Source organism: Cajanus cajan, chromosome 4, assembly GCF_000230855.2.
Source record: "Cajanus cajan strain Asha chromosome 4, NIPB_CcT2T_4, whole genome shotgun sequence".
Lineage (NCBI taxonomy): Eukaryota > Viridiplantae > Streptophyta > Magnoliopsida > Fabales > Fabaceae > Cajanus > Cajanus cajan.
The window spans coordinates 41,491,728-41,516,520 of record NC_138520.1 but is presented as its reverse complement, the minus strand read 5'-3'; the positions used below and the strand labels follow the sequence as shown (position 1 = coordinate 41,516,520).

Sequence of the window (24,793 nt, the reverse complement as noted above, 5' to 3'; positions counted from 1 at the left end):
CCGGAAATACAAGGCCCAAAAGAAATACAAGGCACTAAGGCCCAATCCTACACTAACCCTAGTCTACTTGGACTTGAGTCAAAGCCCAACAAAATAAAGTAATGGGCTTCCCTTGTGCTTGGGCCCACTCTTCATGTATCCTTCTTGCCATAGCCCTAGTAGTTGGGCCCTTGGCCCATGGGCTTCCTCCATCATGCTCACCCTGCCACCACCAGGTCACACCCCTAACAGTGCGGACAAATCCAAACACTATCGATATCATAGAAAACACGGTCACACCACTAAAGAGTGTCGCACGCTCCGAGACCGTATCGAAGAACTCATACAAGCAGGCCACCTCGTCTAGTATGTCCAAAGACAGCAGGGTCACCGAGGAGGCTATGGGGGACGAGGACGAGGTAGAGGTCGTGGTTCGGGAGCTCGCACGGACCAACCCTCTGGCTCTCAGCAAAACACCGGCGGAGCAGTGCAAGCCGAGGTAAGCCAGGAAACGGGGTCAGCTCCCATACGGGGAGTAATCAACACAATTGTAGGTGGTTTCGCAGGGGGCGACGCCAGCAGCTCAGCCCGGAAGAGACACATGCGCAACATCAACAACGTCCACTCCACTACCTCGGCTTCGCACCAGAGCTCGCCGCCCATCACCTTCACCGACGACGACTACACTGGCGTCAGCCCCAACCAGGATGATCCTATGGTCATCGCCGTGGAGGTAGCTAATTGGGAGGTCCACAAGACACTGATCGACCAAGGGAGCTCGGTTGACGTCCTATATTGGCTGACATTCCTCAGGTTAGACATCCCTCACTCTCTCATCCAACCTCAGATAGAGCCCCTAGTTGGTTTTGCAGGAGAGCGAGTACACACTCGGGGATACGTGGATCTGCTGACTACTTTCGGGACCTCTCCAGACACAAGGCAGATCATGGTCCGATATCTCCTCGTGGAAGCCAACACCTCCTACAACATAATCATAGGGAGGCCGACCTTGAATCAACTCGGAGTAGTGGTGTCTACCCCACACCTCACCATGAAATTCGCGGGGAATGGAGGGAATATTATTTTCGTCAAGGCAAACCAAAAAATAGCCCGACAATGTTACACCGAGAGCCTGAAAGTCTCCCCTTCCAGCGAGCAGTGCAAGAGCGACCCCCCTACGGTTGCTCACATCACCCACGTGGAAACCGCTGATCTCGATCCGAGGTCTGACTTCCATGACGAACGGCCAAGTCCCATTGACGAGCTCGACGACCTCCAGATCGGAAAACTCCCCGGGCAGTGCACAAAAATTAGCAGACAGTTGAGCCCGAAGTTGCGGCAGCAGGTCGAAGCTGAGATCCTCAAGAACGCCGACCTCTTCGCCTGGTCCAGTGCCGACATGCCAGGTATAAATGCTGACTTCATCTGTCACAGGTTAGCGATACACAACGAGGGAAGGCCAGTGGCCCAGAGGAAGAGGAAGGTCGGTGGTGAAAGATGGGAGGCCATCATCACCGAAACACAAAAATTGTTGAACGCCGGCTTCATCCGCGAGGTCAGGTAAACCACATGGCTGGCAAACATGGTGTTGGTAAAAAAGAGCTCGGGAAAATGGCGAATGTGCGTCGACTATACCAACTTGAACAAGGCATGCCCCAAGGACTCATACCCCTTGTCGAGTATCGATAGGCTGGTCGATGGAGCATCCGGGCACGCCCTCCTCAGTTTTCTTGACGCTTACTCCGGGTACAACCAAATCATGATGTACCCACCAGACGAGGTGCACACGTCATTCATCACTAATCACGCCAATTACTGCTATCGAGTGATGCCCTTCGGTCTCAAGAACGCGGGGGCCACTTACCAGCGACTGATGGACAAGGTTTTCCACCAGCAAATTGGCCAAAATATGGAGGTCTACGTTGACGACATGGTGGTCAAAACCACCTCAGCTGCAGACCATGCTGCCGACCTCGCCGAGGTGTTCAGCCAAATCAGGAGACATAACATGCGTCTCAACCCGGAGAAGTGCGTCTTCGGCGTCCAGGGAGGTAAGTTCCTCGGTTTTATGATCACTAGCAGAGGAATCGAAGCCAACCCTGAGAAGTGCAAAGTCATCATCCAGATGCAGAGTCCTCAAACATTGAAAGAAGTCCAACGCCTAGCCGGAAGGTTAGTCTCACTGTCCCGTTTCATCCCCAGACTCGCGGAGAAGGCAGGGCCAATCTTCACTTTGCTACGGAAGCCAAAAGACTTCCAGTGGACGGATCAGTGCGAGGAAGCTTTCCGAAGCTTCAAAACCTTTCTCACGACCCCGCCAATCCTATAGAGTCCGGATCACAAAACTGACCTCCTCCTCTACTTGGCCGTAGCAGAAAACGCCATCAGTGCAGTGATAGTGCAAGAACATCAAAAAATACAGACGCCAATCTACTTCATCAGTCGAGTCGTCCAAGATGCGGAGAAACGGTACCAAATGATCGCAAAGTTGGCACTAGCACTCGTCACCGCAGCCCGGCGACTCTGACCTTACTTCCAGAGCCACCAGGTGATTGTCAAAACTGACTACCCCATAAAACAAATCCTGAGAAAGCCAGAGCTCGCCAGACGAATGATTGCATGGTCGGTCGAGTTGTCCGAGTTCGGCATCCAGTACGAAAGTCATGGCGCCCTAAAAGCTCAATGCCTGGCCAACTTCGTAGCTGAGCTCACGCTCCCTTCTGCCGAGGAACCACAGGTGTGGACTTTACACGTTGACGGGTCCTCCAACTCTAAGGGTGGTGGTGCAGGTATCATATTGGAAGGCCCAAACCAAGTCACTTTGGAGCAATCCCTCAAATTCAACTTCAAGGTGACCAACAACCAGGCGGAGTATGAGGCACTTCTCGCAGAACTGAGGCTGGCTCGCAACCTCGAGGCTTGAAGAGTGAGTTGCAACAGCGACTCGAAGCTCATGGTGGAACAGCTCAGTGGGACGTACCAGGCAAAGGATATTCTTCTACAGCGGTACTTCCACATCGCATCCCACCAGATCTCGTCCTTCGACGAGTTCACCATACAGCATGTGCCGCGAGAACAAAATGCCCGAGTCGACCTCCTATCAAAGCTCGCCAGCACCAAACGACCTAGACAGCATCGGACCATCATCCAGGAGACTTTGCACTCTCCCAGCCTAGAAGACAAAGTCGTCAATACCAACAACAGCGAAGACCAAGGATGGATGACAGGCATCTGGAGCTACTTGAAAGAAGGAGTTTTGCCCAAAGACAAGGACGAAGCTCGGAAAGTAAGGGCGAGGTCGGCCAAGTTTGTAATCGTCGGTGACGAGCTGTTCAAACGTGGCATCTCCACCCCACTGCTCAAGTGCTTAACTACACCGCAAGCAGCCTATGTCATCGAGGAGATTCACCGGGGCATATGTGGCATGCATTCTGGAGCACGCTCAATGGCAACCAGAGTACTCCGAGCAGGATACTACTGGACCACTCTAAAATCAGATTGCCAGGACTACGTACAAAAATGCAAAGAATGTCAGCAGTTCGGCAACACACATTGGCAACCGCCCGAAGCTCTTCACCATATGATGTCAGCATGGCCTTTCTCCCAATGGGGAATGGACATCCTCGGGCCATTCCCCCCCGCAAAAGGTCAGCTCAAGTTCCTCCTAGTGGCGATCGACTACTTCACCAAGTGGATCGAGGTATGCCCACTCGCCAAAATCACCACCGAAAATGTGCAAAGGTTCACCTGGAGGAATATTGTCTGCAGATTCAGAATCCCTCACACCCTCGTTACTGACAAGGCCGGTAATTCATCGCACAGGGCTTCGAGGACTTCCTCCATGATCTCGGTATCAAGCATCTTCCGACCTTAGTGGAACATTCGCAAACTAATGGCCAAGTCGAAGCAGCTAACAAGGTCATCCTCTGGGAACTTAAGAAGCGGCTAGGGAACGCCAAAGGACAGTGGGCCGACGAGCTTCCCAGCATCCTCTAGGCGTATCATTGCACCCCTAGTCAACAACGCAAGAGACGCCTTACAGGCTAACTTATGAAGCTGACGCAATGATCCCAATGGAAGTCGGAGAGACATCGCACCGACGCCAAGCCTTCAACAGTGAGCAGAATGCTCAAGAGTTAGTAGCCGACCTCAACCTAGTTGACGAGCTCAGAGAAGAAGCTCAAATCCACGAAGAAGCCTGCAAGATCCGAGCTTCCAGAAGATACAATACGCAAATGCGACCTCGCTCTTTCCGAGTTGGCGACCTGGTGTGGAGTTTGCTAGGTGAAGCTCGGAAAGACACATCAGATGGAAAGCTCGCACCCACCTGGGGTGGCCCATTCCGAGTTGTAGAAGACTTGGAAAACAGAGCATACCGACTGGAGGAACTCAGCGGAAAGCCCATACCGGGAACTTGGAATGCCATGCATCTCAAGTTTTACTTCAGTTAAATTTTGTACGAATGAGTTGTGCACTCTTTTCCCGCCTCAGTTTTTTATCCCAAAAAACAAAAAAATGGGTTTTGGCTGAGAGGGATTTTAACGAGGCACATACAAATAATCAATAAAATAACTCATTCTACTCCATTCATATTCTTTTAGTTTTACATCATGCTTTATGCTACTCCAAGATCGAGTTCAAACCTTAGCTCGGGTTATTTTACTTTACGCATAGGTCGAGTTCGAACCTCAATCCGACTTATCTCGCTCTTAGTTAAGGTCGAATACGAACCTCAAAATTATGCATATTGCGCTAAACTCAAGGTCGAGTTCGAACCTTCATACAATTCACTCCCCGTCACTCCGAGGTCGAGTTCGAACCTCGGTATGATTAACTCAAGGTCGAGTTGGAACCTTCATATGATCAACTCAAGGTTGAGTTCGAACCTTCATATGATCAACTCAAGGTCGAGTTCGAACCTTCATATGATCCACTCAAGGTCGAGTCCGAACCTTCAGTCAAGTCGTTCTACTCTAGTCCGAGGTCAAGTTCGAACCCCGGCGAGGTCGAGTTCGAACCATTAGTAAGAATCACCTTACAACAGATCAAGGTCGAGTTCGAACCCTAAAAAGGACTTTTCCCACTCTAAGTCAAGGTCAAGATCGAACCTTGACACGATTCTCTCAGGGTTAATATAGGTTATCCTAAAACCGAGGTCGAGTTCAAATCTCAGTAGGACCACTCTAACCTGAAGTCAAACTTTGACTCGAGTCCTACCACAAGGTACCTCGTTTTCACCCAATGTAAAACCCGAACCTCGGTTCAAATCACTTTATTCTAAGCCAAGTCTGAGCACCACAAAATGCGAAATGCAAAACAAATTTCGAACAAACTTTCAAATCGTGCAAACAGGTGAAGACTAAGCCTAAAACATAAGCGCGGAAATCGAAATCCAAACAAACTCATCGAAACAAAAGATGAAAAACTCAAAGGAAATGATATATACAAAACCAGTACAAATGTTCAATACATGAATTCAAGGAAAAGAAAACAACAAAGCAGAAGAAAGTAACAAAAATGACCTAGGCGGAAGCGTTCTCACTGGAGCTGTCCTCGAGGTCGTCCTCCTTCACCAACTTTCCGAAGCGAACCTCCTTCTCCACATGCATAGAGAAGAGGTCGAACCCCGGAGCAAGCAACCTTGCCTGGTGAGCAGCCTTGAGGAATCCCTCTTGTGCTCGAAGACGATGGCCTGCTCAATCTCCTCGAGCTTCTTATCCAGCCCCGCCTTTGCCTCCTCCAGCTTTGCGAGGTTCACCCTCAAAGCGGCAACCTCCTCCTCTTTGCCACCGAGAAGAACCTCGTCATAGAGACGCTTCTCAGCCGCCGCCACCAACTCGCTCTTCAAGGAGGTCACCTCATCCTCCAAAGAGCGTACCCGGCCACGGGAAGATGTCACCTCATCCTCCAAGAAGTGCACCCGACCTCGGGATGAGGCGGCGAGCTTCTGTAACTCACCCATTTGGGAAGCATAAGCCTCATTAGCCCGCAGGGCAATCTTCAAAGACTTCTGAACCCTCGCGAGGTCGCCCCTCGTAGCTCGAAGCTCGACCCCTTGCATTTTTGCTTCACCAAGGACGGCACCTAGAACCTTGTTCTCCTCTTTCATCAACCTTGATACAAAGTTGAACCAAGTCATTCAAATATCTATAAGCTAAAAGCCCAACCTTATCTCTTATTTCAAAAGTTTGACCACTCAAAAATCTAGCAATGGTAATGTCTTCTTCCTCTCTAATGCCAGCCCTCATCAAATATAACTCCATGGTTTGTCTATATTCTTCTACAGTCATGTTCTTTTGATGGAGTCTTTGGAGCTTATTGATAAGCTCCCTAGTGTAGTATGAGGGAATGTGTCTCCTTCTTAAAGCACTCCTTAACTCATTCCAATATTGAATTGGAGGGTCATTATGGAGGCGCCTATCCCTAACAAGGGATGTCCACCAATACATGGTGTGGCCTTGGCAGCTCAAGGTGGCTAGAGACACTTTTCTTTCTTCACTCACCTTCCTCCTCCTTATCATAGTCCTCTTTTGATGACCCTTGTAGAACTAGTTTCTATGGAGATAGACTAGGTCAAAACTAGGCCACACTTTGAGTCCAAATTTAACACAAACAGCCAAGACAATTTGAGAGTTAACCAAGACAAGAATGGATTATAAGAATAGACAATGTAGATGATCAAAGAAAAGGATTAGGCTAGTGCAAGAAGGAAGAATCCTAGATAGGTTCTAGAATTTGAATGACAAAAACAAAACACTCCAAATTTGTAAACTGAAAATATATGGTATTCAAACTACACAATAGCAACCGAGAAGCACACACCAAAACAATACAATCTCCTTTTTGGCTTTTAACTTGAAAATTAGATTTGAAAATTTTTTTTAATCAAATTTCTTTTGAATTTTCTTTTGAACTTTTGTTCTATATATTTCTTTTTATATTTAGGAGATGCCTTTTCCTCTTTTGAATTTTTGAAGTCTCAATTCTCGGTCACCACTTATCAAGGCACTAAAAACCGTTTTCAAAATTTGAATCCAAATGACAATCAAATTAGGTCAACATGTAATGAAATGTAAACATGCTTTTGTCACTTGTTTTCCCTTAACACATGCCACGGTTTTGGCTCCAAATTTGAATTTCAAAGATGTCTAAACAAAATTTTTCTCACGGAATTAGGCAAAAAATTAAAGACACTTTGTATCAAAGGAATCCTAGAACTCTGAAAACTACTAATGATCTAATAGTAGTTTATGAACTCAAATCAAACCAAAATTATTGAGCACAATAAACCAAAATGATTTCGGCCAAATCTAGAAAAAAATTTCAAAAGACAATCAACACAAAAAGTGAAACAAGCATAACTAGGAATTAACAACAATTAAAGAACTACACATGACACTAGACATGGATTCAAAAATTAAATGACTCAAAACCACATATGACCGAAAATTTCAAGTAAGACTCAAAGAAACAAAAAGTTTATAAGCTGAATTTTCCTAGAAGCATAATTTGTGGAGCATGATTCATGGAAAGCAATTTAAGACAAAAATCATATATGAATCATTCAAGAAATCTGAAAGCTAGATCCATCAAATTTTAGGCAAGAAATAGATCTAGGAAGGAATCAACTCTAAAATGACATAAACTCAAGTATTACATACGGATCAAACAACCACTCAAAAGACAAAGAACTTATCTCTTGAAGACCGAAGCTCTGATACCACTTGATGAGGTTGTTCTTGAAGAAAACCCCAAGGAATGCTTCATCAACTTCTTCTCGGATCCTTGGAAAGATTGGCAAGAATTTGGAGCACCAAAAATGAAGCAAGTGTGACCTAAACTCACCTAGCTATCTCGGATAGAAGGTGAAGGCACCTAACTCTCCAAGGAGAGGATCTCAAGTAGGGTAGAGTGAGGTGAAGAGAGACTTTCAGAGGTAAGAAATTCAAAGAGTAATTTCTCATTCAATATTTCCAAAAGTCTTACAAACTCGGCCAAAAAGAAATTTATAGGTAAACTTAGGTCAAGGGTGCACGTTGGGTTAACCTAAGGTTAAGTAAAACCATGGTATGGTTTACTTAACCTTAGGCACCAAAATTTGAATTCAAATATTCAAATTTTGGTGCCAACCGGTCACCTCCTCCATGTGCACTCATTTGGATGTGATTTGGTATCCATTTGAGTTGCATTTCTAACACATAATCTTTCAATTGTTGCACATAGGCCAACAATAAAATATTTAAGCTTTAAATAAAGCCAAAATAAAATTTGATAATAAATGATAAACAAAAACTAATGTAAAATTGAAACATTTTTATCAATAAGCATGTTAAATTAAACAACCTTTTGAGAACTACTTCAACTTTATCATCATTCAATTTGGACACATTGTTGATTTCAATGGAAGATTGTTCGGTCTATATAAATGTTTGAAAAACCTTTAAATTAATAATTAATAATTTGAATAGTGTATTATCCGTACCGCTATGCCGAGCTTGAGCTCGGCATCACAACGCGGAGTGACCTCGGACACGCGCTAGGCGACATCGGCTCGCTATCCAATTAGGTCGTAAACTGATCTCGGGCCCAAGGCCCAATCAAACCCTAATACACACAAAGGTACGTGCATTACTTATACGAGACTCATACACCCACAAACACTAACTTTAGCATCAGAGTCTCTTTTGCAGGTACCACCCCCATCTTGGAGCATCAAGCGTACCAGCGAAGGAGGCTCACCAATATTACTCGGAGGATCATCTCTGCAGCAGATTTTTGGTAAGAACATTTGGCGCCCACCGTGGGGCTGATCAAGACAGCTCTTATCGGCCACTCTTATGGTTTCTACCAGAAGCCATAGTAGACGCGCAACAGACGACCTAGATCACGCAACTACCATGGACAACGAAACAGCATTGAGAAGGCTGATCGAGCAAGTCGAGCAGATGCGGCAGCAACACACCGCCGATCTGCAAAACATGCGTGCCAAGCACGAAACTGACCTAGCCGCGATGCGAACCGCCAATGAAGCAGACCTAGCGGCGCTGCGCGCCGAGAATGAGCGTATCTGCACTCAGCTACCATGGCGCACCTCTGATCAACCCCCTCAACCGAGTCACCTAAACGAGGAAGAGGGGCACTCGGTTTCTCAACCACCAATAGCTCATAGGACACTGACTCCAAAGCCTGCCACGCATCGATCTCATGCACCGACACACAAATCGGCCCATGAGGTCAGCAATGCTCCTACTCATGTCGCGGGGGATCAACCAACCTTCCGCCGTCATCCTTTTGTGGATGGCATTATGGAGACTCCACTCCCTCTCTGATGGAAGCCTCTCCACCTCGACCGCTACGATGGCACGACAGACCTAGACGAGCACATCAACCTGTACACCACACAGGTAAACCTCCACCAATAACGATGCTATTCTGTGTAGGGTTTTTTTGACCTCGCTCAAAGGGGCTACACTCAACTGGTACACCCAGCTACCTGCCGAGTCAATTGACAACTTTGGCACCCTGGTCAGACGGTTCACGGTGCAATACGCAACGAGCCGACCTCATCACATCACATTCGCCGCCTTGGCCATCCTCAGACAGGGCGACAACGAACCATTAAGGACATTCATGGAGCGCTTCGCTGGCATCTCCGTCAAAATCCGCAACTTAAACCCCGAGGTCGCACTGCACTCCATGCTCATGGCGTTGAAGCCAGGACCTTTCGATGACAGCCTTTGCCGACGACCTCCTCCCGACATGGACGAGCTCCGAGCTCGCGCTGCTGGGTACATCCAGATGGAGGAGCATGCTGAGTTTCGCAAGGCAATTCGCGACAAACCACAAGGAAAACAAGACCAAGGTCAGGCCACGAACATTTAAAGTTGGCGACCTTGTTTGGCGATTACGGGGAGAAGCAAGAACAGACCCTTCCAAAGGAAAATTTGGAACTTGGAATTCAACCCACCTCAAATTTTATTTCTCTTAACTTGTAAATTTAGGGGATGTACTCTTTTTCCTCCTCAGCCTTTTTTCCCACTAAAGAAAAGGGTTTTTGGCCAAGGAAGGTGATGGAATAACACTAAGGTCGAGAAGACCAAGAGGTGATATACTAAAGGAGGCAAGAGGAATGGGATAGTAAGGCCATTTTTGGACCTTAGCTCCTAGGTTTTATAGCATTTATTTCTTTATTACTATTTTGCCCTTGTCTTTAATTTCCTATTTTACCCTTGTATTTTGGGGTATTTTAGTCATACAATTTATTTTACTTGTATTTCCAATTTTACCCTTGTATTTTGGGGTGTTTAGGACTTAGAATTTATTTTCTTTTGTATTTCCCATTTTACCCTTGTATTATGGGGTGCTCTAGATTATTAGGGTTTTTAATTTTGGGCTAGGGTGTTAATTAGAGGGTGACACATTTTTGGTGCTTATTGGGTCTATTTTTGGTGTTAGAAAGGCTTAGGCCCAAGTGGAGGGCAAAGGTTGCATGGTCTTATCATGCACCTAGATATAGCCAATCTAAACCCAAAGATTCCATCCTTGGCCACCAAGTTGCATCTAGGGTTCATTTGCATTTCATTTGGAATGCATTTGCCTACTCCAAATGCAACCCTAGATGCCTCCCCTCCTATAAATACCCAACACCCCACCACTTGTAAATACTTTGGATTATATAGATTTTGAGTGAGCATTCTTATGCCTCAACGTCTCATCCTTAGTCCCTAGGGTAAGTTTCGGCTATCCCCCTCCTATCTCCACCCTTGGAGAGTAGGAAACCTAGAGTGGCCTCCACCTACCTTGGAGTGAGCCAACTTTGAGCACCCAAACACCACCACCCTAAGTGCTTCCGCCCAAACACCATCATTTTCACGCCAACTTCCTTTTCTTCACCATACACCTTTCCTTTTGTCTACCTTGTTGAACCTAGATCAAGGGCAAAGGCTTTCTCCCTTCAATCCCTACGTCATTCATGGAAGGAGGAATCCATCAAGTGGTATCAAGAGCCAAGGTTCTTCAAGGGTAACATCTAGTCTTTTCTTGTCTCCTTGAGTCTTTTTTTTTGCTTTCGGTCATTCCTTCTTCTTGTTCTTCTTTGTGTGGCCGAATAGCTTTTGGTTCATGTTCTTGTCCTTGTGAACCTTCCTTTAACATTTTAGGATTCCATTATTAGGTGTTGCCATGTTTTTCTAATTTTTAGGTTGAGTCTCACATGAAAATACCATGAATATGCTTTTCATTTTTGAATCCACCTAAAAGTTTTGTCTTTGTATGTTTCCTATAATTTGTCAAAAAAAAAAAAATTCCATGTATGTGCCCAAACACTTTGCATGACTACATGAACAAAATATATGCCATATTGCATAATAGTGGGCATGACATTTAGAAGCTTTTTAGAGGTCATTCATGCATGCTAAATAGTCCTAGCATGTTCCTTGTAATTTTGAGTTTCCATGTGTGAAATGCTTCCTTGCACATGCATATAACTTGCTGCCCACTTTTCCTTTGCATTCCACTTGTTTTGGTTAATTTTGTATGCTTAAAGGATCCCTAAAAGAATCTAAGAGGTGGCTGAAAAAAAAAAAATTGTGCAAACAACTTGTACTAACTAGTACAAAACCTTTTCCACTAAAAAGATTCCTTAAGGTACCTCTAAGAAACCGCCACTTGTCATCACTTCTTCTCCTAAATTTTAACCTAAATTTTGACCATCCACAAGTGCAAAACCTAAGCAACATATGGGCTTAATTTAAAAAAAAAAAAATTCGGATCCAAGACTTATAAAGAAAAGAAAAGAACAAAAAAAAAAATTCTTGGACCAAAAAGGACTTGTTGCTAGACTTGTGGACTTGGACCAATACCTATGCATTTGGGAGTTGGACTTATGACATTTTGACCTTAATTTGGGACCTTACCTTTGGCTGGACCGAAACATATAAAGGACTTAATCAAGTGGACTAAACACTAACCTAATTCTAGTGCCTTTCTAGGATTACTCTTTGTGTGCTTCCTTTCTTTGATTGAGTCTTAATTTTTTTTGCTTGTCTTTCTTGGCCTCTTTTGTTTTGTCTCCATAAATTCTCTCTGAGTTTAGCCTTTCCTAATTGTGCTTTTCAGTTTTATTTCTTGGACTCTTGCTTTGGGTTGGTTTCATTTTGATTGTAGGTGAAAAAAAACCACTCTAGTCAATTTTCACACCTTTGGTGGATTTGAGTGGAGGGGTGAACCGAATCCAAGCCTAGCCTTTGGAGGGATTTACACCACATCAAAAGGAGTGAACAAACACTTGGAGAGGTCTAACAAGTTTGCTCATTGTGAAGGAACCCAAGTGGAGGAGTTTGAAGACTTAAATTCTTGTTTTGCATATTTTTGCTTGAAATTTTCTATTTTCGGCCTCTTTGTTTTTGGCCTTGGTTTCATTCTTTTGGTTTGTAATTTGGCCATTTCTAAACCTCTTCAACTTGGTTTTAGTTCGTGTAGTTGAAGGTGATTTGAAAACCTTCACCTAGGACCTCGACTAGAACATGTTTTAAGTGCTTTCCTTTTGCATGTTTTAGAGCTTTTGGTAGTATAATTGTTTAGGCTTTTATCTTTGTCTTCAAATTCGTTTAGAAGGCTTGTTATTTGCCTACTAGGGGTAACGTGCACACACACACTTTATTGTTGTGCCAAATTGTTTTGTAAGAAAAGTAGAAAAAGCTTAGTGATTTTTACTTGATAGGGCTTGGTTATTAAGTGATTCTTTGTAGTCCACCTCCCCTTGAAAGTTCACTTTGTACACTTAGGCCTTTTCCTACCTATCTTGCACTTTGAAAACCTTTTGTGAAAACCATTTTTTATCACTCACTCTTTGTGAAAACTTTTCTAACCCCTTTGAAAACAATTTGTGAAAACCTTTTTCTTGATCAAAGATGAGTGATCATTTTAGTGCACATGGTCATAATTCTTGTAGTACTAGGTATAGTGTTAGGGATGAACTTAGGCAACTCAAGGAGTACCTAAAAAAAAATATAAAAAGAGAGGAAGAATTAAGACAAAAAGAAAAAGAGTTTGAAAAGAATAATGAGGAAATAAGAAATTTACTTGCAAAGTTGGTAGAAACTAGTGGATCGAAACCTAGGATTGTTCCAACTAGATCTCAAATAGGAAAAGAAGTTAGAGTCCCTAGGAGTATGCATGAGGAGGAAAATACAAAAAGAGAGGAAGAACTTAGAAGAAAAGAAAAAGAAAAGAAAATAGAAAAGAAAGAAAAAATGAAGAAAAGCATAGAAAAAGTTCAAGAGTGGTTAGAAAATGAAAAACAACAAACACTCTTAGAGAAGAGTAAGGAGGATAATGTTTCCTCCAAAGGGCTTATGCTTGAAGAGAGTCACTTTCCCATTGAAAATGATTTAAAAGAAACTCTCTTTATTCATCAAGACCTCAACTCTTTCTCCCATGTTGCCACTAGTCATGAAGTGGAGATTCAAAAACAAACCCTTTTTAAAGAAAAAGAATCTCAACTTCAAGATTTAGTGAAGAAGAAATGGACTTCACTTAGTTCCACTTCTTGTGCTACTTCCTTGGTGGTGCCCAAGGTAGATAGCCTTCCTTTGTGTAGGACTTTTCCTACCTTAGTTGTGTCAATAATGCACCCAATTTATGGAATATATTATTTGTTGGATATAACATATGAACCTTCAAGGTTCCTTGTGACAAATTCTTTTCATAACTATCCAACAAATAATATAATCCAAAATTGCTTAGGAAATTTTCTAGTTGTATTTCCTTTGTTTTCTAGGAAATGCCTAGGTTACCACATAGGGTACTTTAGGCAAGATGTTCTAGTTTTTAGGACTAATGCATTAGTGTGCTATAGTTTTAGTCTTTTTACCTTTTTAGGTTTTAGTTATACACCTAGACTTCATCACGGGGAGGATCCTATCCTTAGCATTAGGGAGTCTAGTCTTTTTAGTTTAGAAAATCTTTTTAGCATTTTTAGTGGCACTCCTCTTAGGATGCACTTTCCATCTATATCATATACTATTACCTCTCATGCTTACTTTTATGTTTTTGTTGGTCATGACGTCCACCATAAAGAACCTCTTGATTTGAGGTCAAATCCTTTTCAAGAGGGAGGGAATGATGGAATAACACTAAGGTCGAGAAGACCAAGAGGTGATATACTAAAGGAGGCAAGAGGAATGGGATAGTAAGGCCATTTTTGGACCTTAGCTCCTAGGTTTTATAGCATTTATTTCTTTATTCCTATTTTGCCCTTGTCTTTAATTTCCTATTTTACCCTTGTATTTTGGGGTATTTTAGTCATACAATTTATTTTACTTGTATTTCCAATTTTACCCTTGTATTTTGGGGTGTTTAGGACTTAGAATTTATTTTCTTTTGTATTTCCCATTTTACCCTTGTATTATGGGGTGCTCTAGATTATTAGGGTTTTTAATTTTGGGCTAGGGTGTTAATTAGAGGGTGACACATTTTTGGTGCTTATTGGGTCTATTTTTGGTGTTAGAAAGGCTTAGGCCCAAGTGGAGGGCAAAGGTTGCATGGTCTTATCATGCACCTAGATATAGTCAATCTAAACCCAAAGATTCCATCCTTGGCCACCAAGTTGCATCTAGGGTTCATTTGCATTTCATTTGGAATGCATTTGCCTACTCCAAATGCAACCCTAGATGCCTCCCCTCCTATAAATACCCAACACCCCACCACTTGTAAATACTTTGGATTATATAGATTTTGAGTGAGCATTCTTATGCCTCAACGTCTCATCCTTAGTCCCTAGGGTAAGTTTCGGCTATCCCCCTCCTATCTCCACCCTTGGAGAGTAGGAAACCTAGAGTGGCCTCCACCTACCTTGGAGTGAGCCAACTTTGAGCACCCAAACACCACCACCCTAAGTGCTTCCGCCCAAACACCATCATTTTCACGCCAACTTCCTTTTCTTCACCATACACCTTTCCTTTTGTCTACCTTGTTGAACCTAGATCAAGGGCAAAGGCTTTCTCCCTTCAATCCCTACGTCATTCATGGAAGGAGGAATCCATCAGAAGGTTTTAACGAGGCACCCCTCAGAAATAAATCAACAAAGCAACTCCGTTCCCATACATTTTCGGTACTGGCACATTAACCATGACGACTAACCAAGTTCGAGTTCGAACCTTGATATGCCAAGGTCGAATCCGAACCTTGATGCCAAGGTCGAGTTCGAACCTTGAGATCACATTTTCTTAACTGATGGAAGAAAGTAGGGAGAAGTGATGGATGTTCTTCTCCTTAGCTCCTCCTAGCCACGGATCCTCTTTAAGGAGATAACACCGAATGGAAATGAAGCTTGAAGGATGAATGAACACGGATGATGAAGGCTAAAGCCTTGGATGGAAGTATCCAAGCTCAAGATGCAAGAGAAAGCTCACACTCAAAGAGAAGGAAATCCTAATGAATTCCTAAAGGTGAAGCTCACTCTCTCTCTCTAGAAGACTTTAAAGAAACTCGGCACTTGGCTCTCAAATTTCAATAATGTTCAAAGTGAGTACAATAGGTGAGAGAAGGGAAACATATAGCATCCGAATTTGAGGAGAACACTTGGCGCCACATGATTGGTCACATGTTGGCGCCAAGATTTGAATTCAAATTCAAATTTGAATTCAAACCTTGTGTCACATGCTCATGACCGGTCATGTAGAGCTAAATGAGAGATTAGGTTGAATTTAGAGTGAATTTAGGGTTGCATTTCGGTGTCACACTTGTGCAACCAAGGTGGTGCCAAAAGTGTGACCTAAATGCAACTTAAATTCATCCTAAATTTGACCTAATTTGTCCTAATTCAAATGAACTATTAAACCTCCTTAAACCCTAAACTAATGACCAAAATACAATGGTCTAATGAATACAATGGAAAGGAAAAATTACAAGAATGAAAATGAGCCCAATATTGGGTACCAAAAGCCCAAAGGCCCATGAAGCCCAAAACTAGGCCCAACAAGCCTAAAACCTAAAATGCTACTCTATGTGGTCCAAAATACAAGACCAAAATATATGATACCTATACTAACATGATGTATACAAAACATATGAAAATAGCTATGACAAAATATGGCCCATGAAAAGTTCAACTTGGGCCTTCCTAGGCCCATTGGGCCCGATGGGCCCTGACTAGCCCAAACCTTCATGTCTAGCCAACTCCTCTTGGTTCTTTGAGTATGTCACCTCTTGCACTCCAAAGCATGATTCCATCATTAACCAAGGTCAAGTTCGTACCTTGATATGCCAAGGTCGAGTCCGAACCTTGATATGCCAAGGTCGAGTCCGAACCTTGAGATCACATTTTCTTAACCAAGGTCGAGTTCGAACCTTGATATGACAAGGTCGAGTCCGAACCTTGAGATCACATTTTCTTAACCAAGGTCAAGTTCGAACCTTGATATGCCAAGGTCGAATCCGAACCTTGATGCCAATGTGAGTTCGAACGTTGAGATCACATTTTCTTAACCAAGGTCGAGTTCGAACCTTGATATGCCAAGGTTGAGTTCGAACCTTGATATGCCAAGGTCAAGTCCGAGCCTTGAAATCACATTTTCTTAACCAAGGTCGAGTTCGAACCTTGATATGCCAAGGTCGAGTCCGAACCTTGAGATCACATTTTCTTAACCAAGGTCGAGTTCGAACCTTGATATGCCAAGGTCGAGTCCGAACCTTGAGATCACATTTTCTTAACCAAGGTCGAGTTCGAACCTTGATATGCCAAGGTCGAGTCTGAACCTTGATATGCCAAGGTCGAGTTCGAACCTTGAGATCACATTTTCTTAACCAAGGTCGAGTTCGAACCTTGATATGCCAAGGTCGAGTCCGAACCTTGTGATCACATTTTCTTAACCAAGGTCGAGTTCGAACCTTGATATGCCAAGGTCGAGTCCGAACCTTGATATGCCAAGGTCGAGTCCGAACCTTGAGATCACATTTTCTTAACCAAGGTCGAGTTCAAACCTTGATATGCCAAGGTCGAGTCTGAACCTCGAGATCACATTTTCTTAACTAAGGTCGAGTTCGAACCTTGATATGCCAAGGTCGAGTCCGAACCTTGATATGCCAAGGTCGAGTCTGAACCTTGAGATCACATTTTCTTAACCAAGGTCGAGTTCGAACCTTGATATGCCAAGGTCGAGTCCGAACCTTGAGATCACATTTTCTTAACCAAGGTCGAGTTCAAACCTTGATATGCCAAGGTCGAATCCGAATCTTGATGCCAAGGTCGAGTTCGAACCTTGAGATCACATTTTCTTAACCAAGGTCGAGTTCGAACCTTGATATGCCAAGGTCGAATCTGAACCTTGATACTAAGGTCGAGTTCGAACCTTGAGATCACATTTTCTTAACCAAGGCCGAGTTTGAACCTTGATATGCCAAGGTCGAGTCCGAAGCTTGAGATCACATTTTCTTAACCAAGGTCGAGTTTGAACCTTGATATGCCAAGGTCGAATCCGAACCTTGATGCCAAGGTCGAGTTCGAACCTTGAGATCACATTTTCTTAACCAAGGTCGAGTTCGAACCTTGATATGCCAAGGTCGAGTCTGAACCTTGATATGCCAAGGTCGAGTCCGAACCTTGAGATCACATTTTCTTAACCAAGGTCGAGTTCGAACCTTGATATGCCAAGGTCGAGTTCGAACCTTGAGATCACATTTTCTTAACCAAGGTCGAGTTCGAACCTTGGTGTGCCAAGGTCAAGTCCGAACCTTGAGATCACATTTTCTTAACCAAGGTCTAGTTCGAACCTTGATATGCTAAGGTCGAGTCCGAACCTTGAGATCACATCTACTTAACAAGGTCGAATTTGGACCTTCAAACAACAAATTTGGGAACTCCTCAAAAGCCCCTTTGCTCTTACATCACTCGGTGCTTGGGGGGCTAGTGTACTGGCCAGTCGAGTTGCCGACTTGTCCCTGACCAATCCACTGACTCGGTCAAAGGTTTACCAGCCTAACCAAGCAGTAAACTCATTATTGCCGAGCTCCTCAGCCCGACCATGAAACATGGACATTGGAACCCCACATCGGCCCAAAAAGGCCACGTCATCAAACAAATAAAAATACACTCTTGTCACCGCGCTACCCACGCGTTATGGGAACGAGGTGACGGTTATGACACATGGCGTCATGACAAATAGGCGTACGCGAAAAGTCACGACCCCTTGTCAAGCTCGGTCTTAACTCTCGACCTACGGTCTTCGGAGCTCCGGGGGCTAGTGTACTATCCCTACCGCTATGCCGAGCTTGAGCTCGGCATCACAGCGCGGAGTGACCTCGGACACGCGCTAGACAACATCGGCTCGCTATCCAATTAGGTCATAAACTGATCTCGGGCCCAAGGCCCAACAAAACCCTAATACACACAAAGGTACGTGCATTACTTATACGAGACTCATACACCCACAAACACTAACTTTAGCATCGGAGTCTCTTTTGCAGGTACCACCCCCATCTTGGAGCATCAAGCGTACCAGCGAATGAGGCTCACCAATCTTACTCGGAGGATCATCTCTATAGCAGATTTTCGGTAAGAACAAATAGCAAGCAAACCTTTAGAAAATAAAATTTTTATAGGATTTAATTATTATTCATACTTGCAAAAAAAATGCACATTCTAAAAAACATATCTATAATCACTACAAGAAAAACTGTTATTATCTACGGAATATTACCTATGGAATTTTTTTCGTAGATAATGTTTAGTTATCTATGGAATACTACCTATGGAATTTTTTCTGTAGATAATTTTTAGTTATTTGCGGAATATTACTTACGGAATTATTTTCGTAGATAATGTTTAATTATCTATGGAATATTACCTACGGAATTAGTTATCTACGGAATATTACCTACAAATTTTTTTTCGTAGATAATGTTTAGTTATCTACGAAATATTACCTACGAAATTAGTTATCTACGGAATATTACCTACGGAATTAGTTATCTATGGAATTTTTTCCATAGATAATGTTTAGTTATCTACGGAATATTACCTACGAAATTAGTTATCTACGGAATATTACCTACGAAATTTGTTATCTATGGAATATTACCTATGAAATTTTTTCATAGATAATGTTTAGTTATCTACGGAATATTACCTACAGGATTAGTTATCAACAGAATATTATCTACGAAGTCAGTTATCTATGGAATATTACTTACGAAGTTTTTTCTGTAGATAATTTTTTAGTTATCTAAGTGATGTAAAGAATATTTAGTAAAAACTAAATATTATCAAAAAAACTTCATTTTAAATTTTTTATTTTATAAATTAATGATGATAAAAAATAACATACTAATATTTGGTTTTAAATTTGATATGAAAATATTATGATATAATTAGATAAGATTTTAAATTAGTATTTTATTAATGGTTGATAATTAGAAAATAAAACAAGAATAAATATATTTTTTGAATTTTATATCATAGATTCAAGATGAATAAATATATTAAGTTAATTAATATAATTTATTTAAAATTTTAAAATTTAATTTATAAAATAATATTTTAAAAGAGAAGGGTTATAATAACACCGGTGTAACTTTTACTAAGTATTACACCGCTCAATAACTTTATATTAAATATGAATTTTATAAATTCAACACTTAGACTGAAAGTTTTTTACTCTTAGCTCATATATACGAAATTTTATATTAATTCAAGATGATTTGATACTTCATTCTTGTAAAACAAAATTGATGTAATATATACATTTCAAAATATAATAAAATATGAACACTTTGATTACCTTCAAGTTGTTGTTCAATTTTAACAAAATTTGATATAAACATATAAAGTGACATGAACTTTCAATCTAACGGTTGGGTTTACAAAATTCACATTTAATATAAAGTTATTGAGCGATGTAATACTTATTAAAAGTTACACCGGTGTTATTATAACTCTTATCATTTTAAAATATATAAATTATTATTTAAACTTTTAAATTTATAATAAATAATTTAAATTGTATCACAGTATAAATTTTAAATAGAAATAAGTAGATTGTTAATTATACAAGTAAATATATATATATATATATATATATATATAAAGATTAATTAAATATAATATAATTATTATTATTGGTAATATAATTATTATATATATTTTTATATTTTTGTAGCGGTCTGAACACACTAAAATGAGAAGGATCCAAAAATAGTATAAGTATGAGATTATATAGTTGAGGATGACTTAAATGAATTAATTTTTACTACTTATACTGACAACATGCATCTGCTTTTCGATAGATTATCTCATCAGAACTCCATAGTTAAGCGTGCTTGACTTGGAGTAATATAGGGATGAGTGACCTTTTGGGAAGTTTCCCAAAAAATGTGCAGTAAGGACAAAACACGTTGAAAAGTGAAGTGTCATGAAATAGCATCCTTGAGGGGCCAAATATGAGAGTTGTTACATTAATAAATTTATTAAAATTAAACAGAATTTTTTTGAAGGTTATCTACAGATAAAATTCGTAGATAACAACTATCGTGGGTTATCTACGAAAAAATTTCCGTAGATAACAAGTTTCGTGGGTTATCTATGACCTTATTACCTACGGATTTTTTTTCGTAGATAACTAACACTTACCTAGGATTTTCATGCTTATCTACAGATTTCTTCCGCAGATAATGCTGATTTTTCTTGTAGTGAATCCTGTCGTTGAACTACTTTTCCATTCTTTCTTCGAGTGTTCTTTGACTTTCTTCAATTTGTCTCTGAGTATCTTTAAAGTGTGTTGCCATTTCCTCCCTCCTGTAGTCGATTTTACCTTATTGGTTGAATTTCTGCACCAAGACCACGAAAATACCTTGATCTCTCTCCTATAACTGATTGAAAAGCTGCATTGACAACTTGATCTTTATTAGTCTCTTCATTTATTCTTTCTAACTTCTCTAAAGCAACCTCTTGAACGCTCGTCTATTAAAAAAGTCAAATCATAACTATAGTTTATTATTAAGAATGATAAAAAAATCAATTAATTATAAATAAAATTAATAAATCATAGATGAAGTTCCTTTTATGATTCATCTACCCATTCTCCATTGTTGTTTGTATGAGTTATTTTCCACAAATCTTGGAATAGTCAAGGTATTACAATAGTCATAATTTTTTATAACAAATGAACCTATGTAATGAACAATTTTTAATTAATAAACAAAAAAGTTACCTTTTCAAAGCTAACAACTTGAAATGATTTTCTTCTGGATCTATGATTGATTACTTGTTTGGATTTATTTGACTTATTTCTCATGCTCATTTCCTGAAAAATTATACAAATAAAAAATATTTATAACTTTGACACTTGTAACCAATAAACATTTAATTTAACTATATTTAAAATATGTAAGATACCTTGAACTTAGAATTTGAAAAATAATCTACTAAATATTCCCAATCTTTGCTACTAAGATCCTAAGGTTTATGCTCTAAAGCCAACTCAATTGTTTCATATTGTTTGAAATGTTGGTGAAATCTACATCTATGACTTAGATACAGTCTTCTAGATATGTTGAATAACAATCCTATAATGCTCTGTATCTGCACCATCAATGTTAAAAGTATCCTACACATAATAATCAAATTCAAACTTAAATGTAAAAGTGTATTATTAACTTAAAAAAAAAAAAGAAAATTAAAAATTGTGTAAAAATAGAATTTACCAAAACTTTTGTAACTATTCTTTCTTTTGCAACATTGGGAATAAATTTCCATTTCTCTATATTGTAAGGAGCATGTTTTTGAACAATAACAAATATTTCAGTGATAAAAATATGTAGCTCCTAGTCCAACAACTACCATCTTATCTTCTAGAATGGTTACAAACAATTTCCCTATTTCACTTTTTCTTCTTTTCGTGGCAATACTTAAACCACTTGTTTTCCTTCTTCCAACTTTTTTTGTATTAATACATCCTTTTGCAATATTCAAAGATTAAAGATAATAATAATAATTAAAAATTTACATAGAAGAAAAATGAAGATGAATAAGAAAATAACTAACTAATAAAAGCACCTTCTTGTTGTTGAGTATCATTTGATGGATTTTGAAATCTTAAATTGGTAATGCAACTTGATGTTGCCATTACTAATAAAAATTAAAACAAATAAAAAAAATGAGAAAATAAATGTTGATTTTAAATTAAGAAATGAGAGGCATGAATAGAAATAGAAAAGGAAAACTGTTGATGATTCTCAAGGAATGTCGGAACCCAAAAAATTTCGATCTTACCCACAGATGGTTTGGACCTCCGTTGTGAAAATCTCAACAGTTAGAGAATACTCGAAAATGAAACTAACCCCTAATCAATGGTTTTTGAAAAGGTTTGAAGGAGTCTCCACCGATATTTTACTCAAAACATCAAAAAAAGAAAATATTTTGAAATTATAGTAAAGGCCTTCATAGCCGGCATTGGGTTCGGGAGTCGGCTACATGTAGGGAAGGTGTTAGGCACCCTACAATGTGACACCCTCTACCCCAACATATATATGAAACATATTCTTGGTTTAAATAAAATCTTTATAAATAAAACAATAAATCCATTAACATAAGAGTAGAAGATTCACATTCGTATGCTTCAAATATAGTCAAATGCGGAATTTATAACAAAATGAATCTTTTCCAAAACAGAATAACAATAAGGAATCCTAAACTAAATCTAGTTATGCCCCGATGTCACATATCCTATCAGAGCATGCTCAACTGAAGCTTAAGCCTCATCACCAACATCCTCGTGCTGATGATCATCTACAACACAATTTAAACATGTACAAAGAACAACAAGGGAGTGAGAAACATCTCACTCAATTTTCGGTGTAGAAATAATAGTTAGGCAACAGACACACGAATCATAATAATCACAGCCATAGCTACACAATATTCAGGTGCAAATTCAAATTATACATACAATAGTAACACATGCACAGTCATTCATCATGCAATGATCTCATGGACTCAACTCATAAATGCATGTGGCACCAGTCACGTGTCTCATAATCACATTTCTCATCATTTCATCACTGATGACTCAAGGTACACCTTGTTAACTTGTTACATAAGGTACACCTGTTACATCACTTGGTGGCCAAAAGGTACACTTGGTTAGCTTGTTACATCACGTGGTGACCAAAAGGTACACCTGGTTAGTTTGTTACATCACTTGGTGACCAAAGGGTACACCTAATTAGCTTGTTACATCACTTGGTAACCAAAAGGTACACCTGGTTAGCTTGTTACATCACGTGGTGACCAAAAGGTACGCCTGGTTAGCTCATATATGCACATGATGCATGTCACACGTTCACAACCTCATGGACTCATCACTTCACTTGTCATGGAATTTCATGTCTTATCACATTTCACATTCTCATAGTCAGGGATTATCTCATCTCATCACATTTCATATCCTCATAGTCATAGTGTTCACATTAGCACATTCTCATTCACATCATGAATCATGTCATTTGTTCATATTTCACATAGTCATACTCATAATTATTCTTCACAGGGTTTCAGACAGGAACCCATAAAGCACTCTAATTTATATCAAAACATATCTAATTTTGAAATCAAATACATATTACTCTCTACATCACACAAGGAACGCAACAAAACATTTAGAAAATAAAACAGAAAACATTCATATTTTGCCTATTTTTTCATAGGGTTTCCGTAGGAACTCACAGAGCACTCTAATTCATATCAAAATATATTCATTTTCAAAATTAATCACATACTCATACATCACATCCAACAAGGAACACAATAGAACAATCAGAAGGAAAAATAGAAAATATTCATACTTTGCCCGTTTTCTCATAAGGTTTCCCATAGAAATTCACAGAGCACTCTAATTCATATAAAAACATATTCATTTTCAAAATTAACCACATACTCATGCATCACATCCAAGAAGGAACACAACAAAGCAATCCATTGGGCTGGGTCGACCCAATCCATTTTCCTTCTCTTCTAACCCACTTCTCTTTTTTCTCAAAATAATTAAATAAAATAAATACATGTATATTATAAAATATTTTTCCTCTATAATAATAATATATTTCTGACCCAAAATATAATAATATAATTTTAATAACAAAATATCATATAAAATCAACCTTCTCTTAAAACATATAAATATTTATTTAAAAATTCTAATAAAAATACTTATTTAATACGTACAAAATAATTGTCCAAAACAATAATTATTTAAAACGTACAAAATAATATTCCTCTATAATTATTAAAATAATTATGACCAAATACCATATAATAATAATAATAATAATAATAATAATAATAATAATAATAACCTTTTTGAAAAATGGGGTGTTACATACAATGCCCTAAATTGATATACCCTATGATGATATTAGTATAATAATAAATAATATTTAAATATCTTATCCTCTTTTATTATTTAATATTAATTACATGACGAAAAATATTTATTATCTACATGATTATTTATTTATTGCATACAAGAATTATAAATAAAATAAAATAATAAAGAAATAAATCAAATAATAACTAAAACAATAAATTAAATAATAAATTAAATAATTAAATAAATAAATAAATAATAATTTAGAACCTCAAAAGCAAGTCTTTTATAAGAGAATTTTACCAAATGTGTGCGAGGCGCGTTTTAGTAGCCCTTCGCTCTATAGAAAGTCTCACTATCACTCAGAGATTTATATAGAGAGGGGGAAGCTATGCAGCTTAAAGTCCCTCCATCCTTTGGCCAGAGGGTTTCTTATATAGCCAACTAGGAGGCAG

The 24,793-nt window shown here is 39.7% G+C and overlaps 3 protein-coding genes across 3 annotated transcripts; all 3 read left to right on the top strand.

The window, feature by feature from the left end:
• Positions 1-347: 347 nt before the first annotated feature.
• On the top strand, positions 348-1,543 carry LOC145957300 (uncharacterized). The gene is made up of 2 exons (XM_083073530.1): positions 348-478; positions 793-1,543. The coding sequence occupies exons 1-2, from the start codon at positions 348-350 to the stop codon at positions 1,541-1,543; spliced, it is 882 nt and encodes a 293-aa protein (XP_082929656.1).
• A 1,389-nt stretch (positions 1,544-2,932) lies between these two features.
• On the top strand, positions 2,933-3,824 carry LOC145957299 (uncharacterized). Its single transcript, XM_083073529.1, has 2 exons — positions 2,933-3,626; positions 3,748-3,824. Exons 1-2 carry the CDS (start codon positions 2,933-2,935, stop codon positions 3,822-3,824), a joined length of 771 nt encoding a protein of 256 aa, XP_082929655.1.
• A 219-nt stretch (positions 3,825-4,043) lies between these two features.
• LOC145957298 (uncharacterized) lies at positions 4,044-4,430 on the top strand. The gene has a single exon (XM_083073528.1). It carries the CDS (start codon positions 4,044-4,046, stop codon positions 4,428-4,430), a length of 387 nt encoding a protein of 128 aa, XP_082929654.1.
• The last annotated feature ends 20,363 nt before the right edge of the window (positions 4,431-24,793 follow it).

Bases quoted from the DNA above. Each gene is read 5' to 3' on its own strand.
- LOC145957300 (XM_083073530.1), top strand. From the start codon at position 348: ATGTCCAAAGACAGCAGGGTCACCGAGGAGGCTATGGGGGACGAGGAC. The intron at 479-792 runs GTAAGCCAGGAA...GACATTCCTCAG, and splicing joins GCGGAGCAGTGCAAGCCGAG to GTTAGACATCCCTCACTCTC.
- LOC145957299 (XM_083073529.1), top strand. From the start codon at position 2,933: ATGGTGGAACAGCTCAGTGGGACGTACCAGGCAAAGGATATTCTTCTA. The intron at 3,627-3,747 runs GTCAGCTCAAGT...TATTGTCTGCAG, and splicing joins GCCATTCCCCCCCGCAAAAG to ATTCAGAATCCCTCACACCC.
- LOC145957298 (XM_083073528.1), top strand. From the start codon at position 4,044: ATGATCCCAATGGAAGTCGGAGAGACATCGCACCGACGCCAAGCCTTC.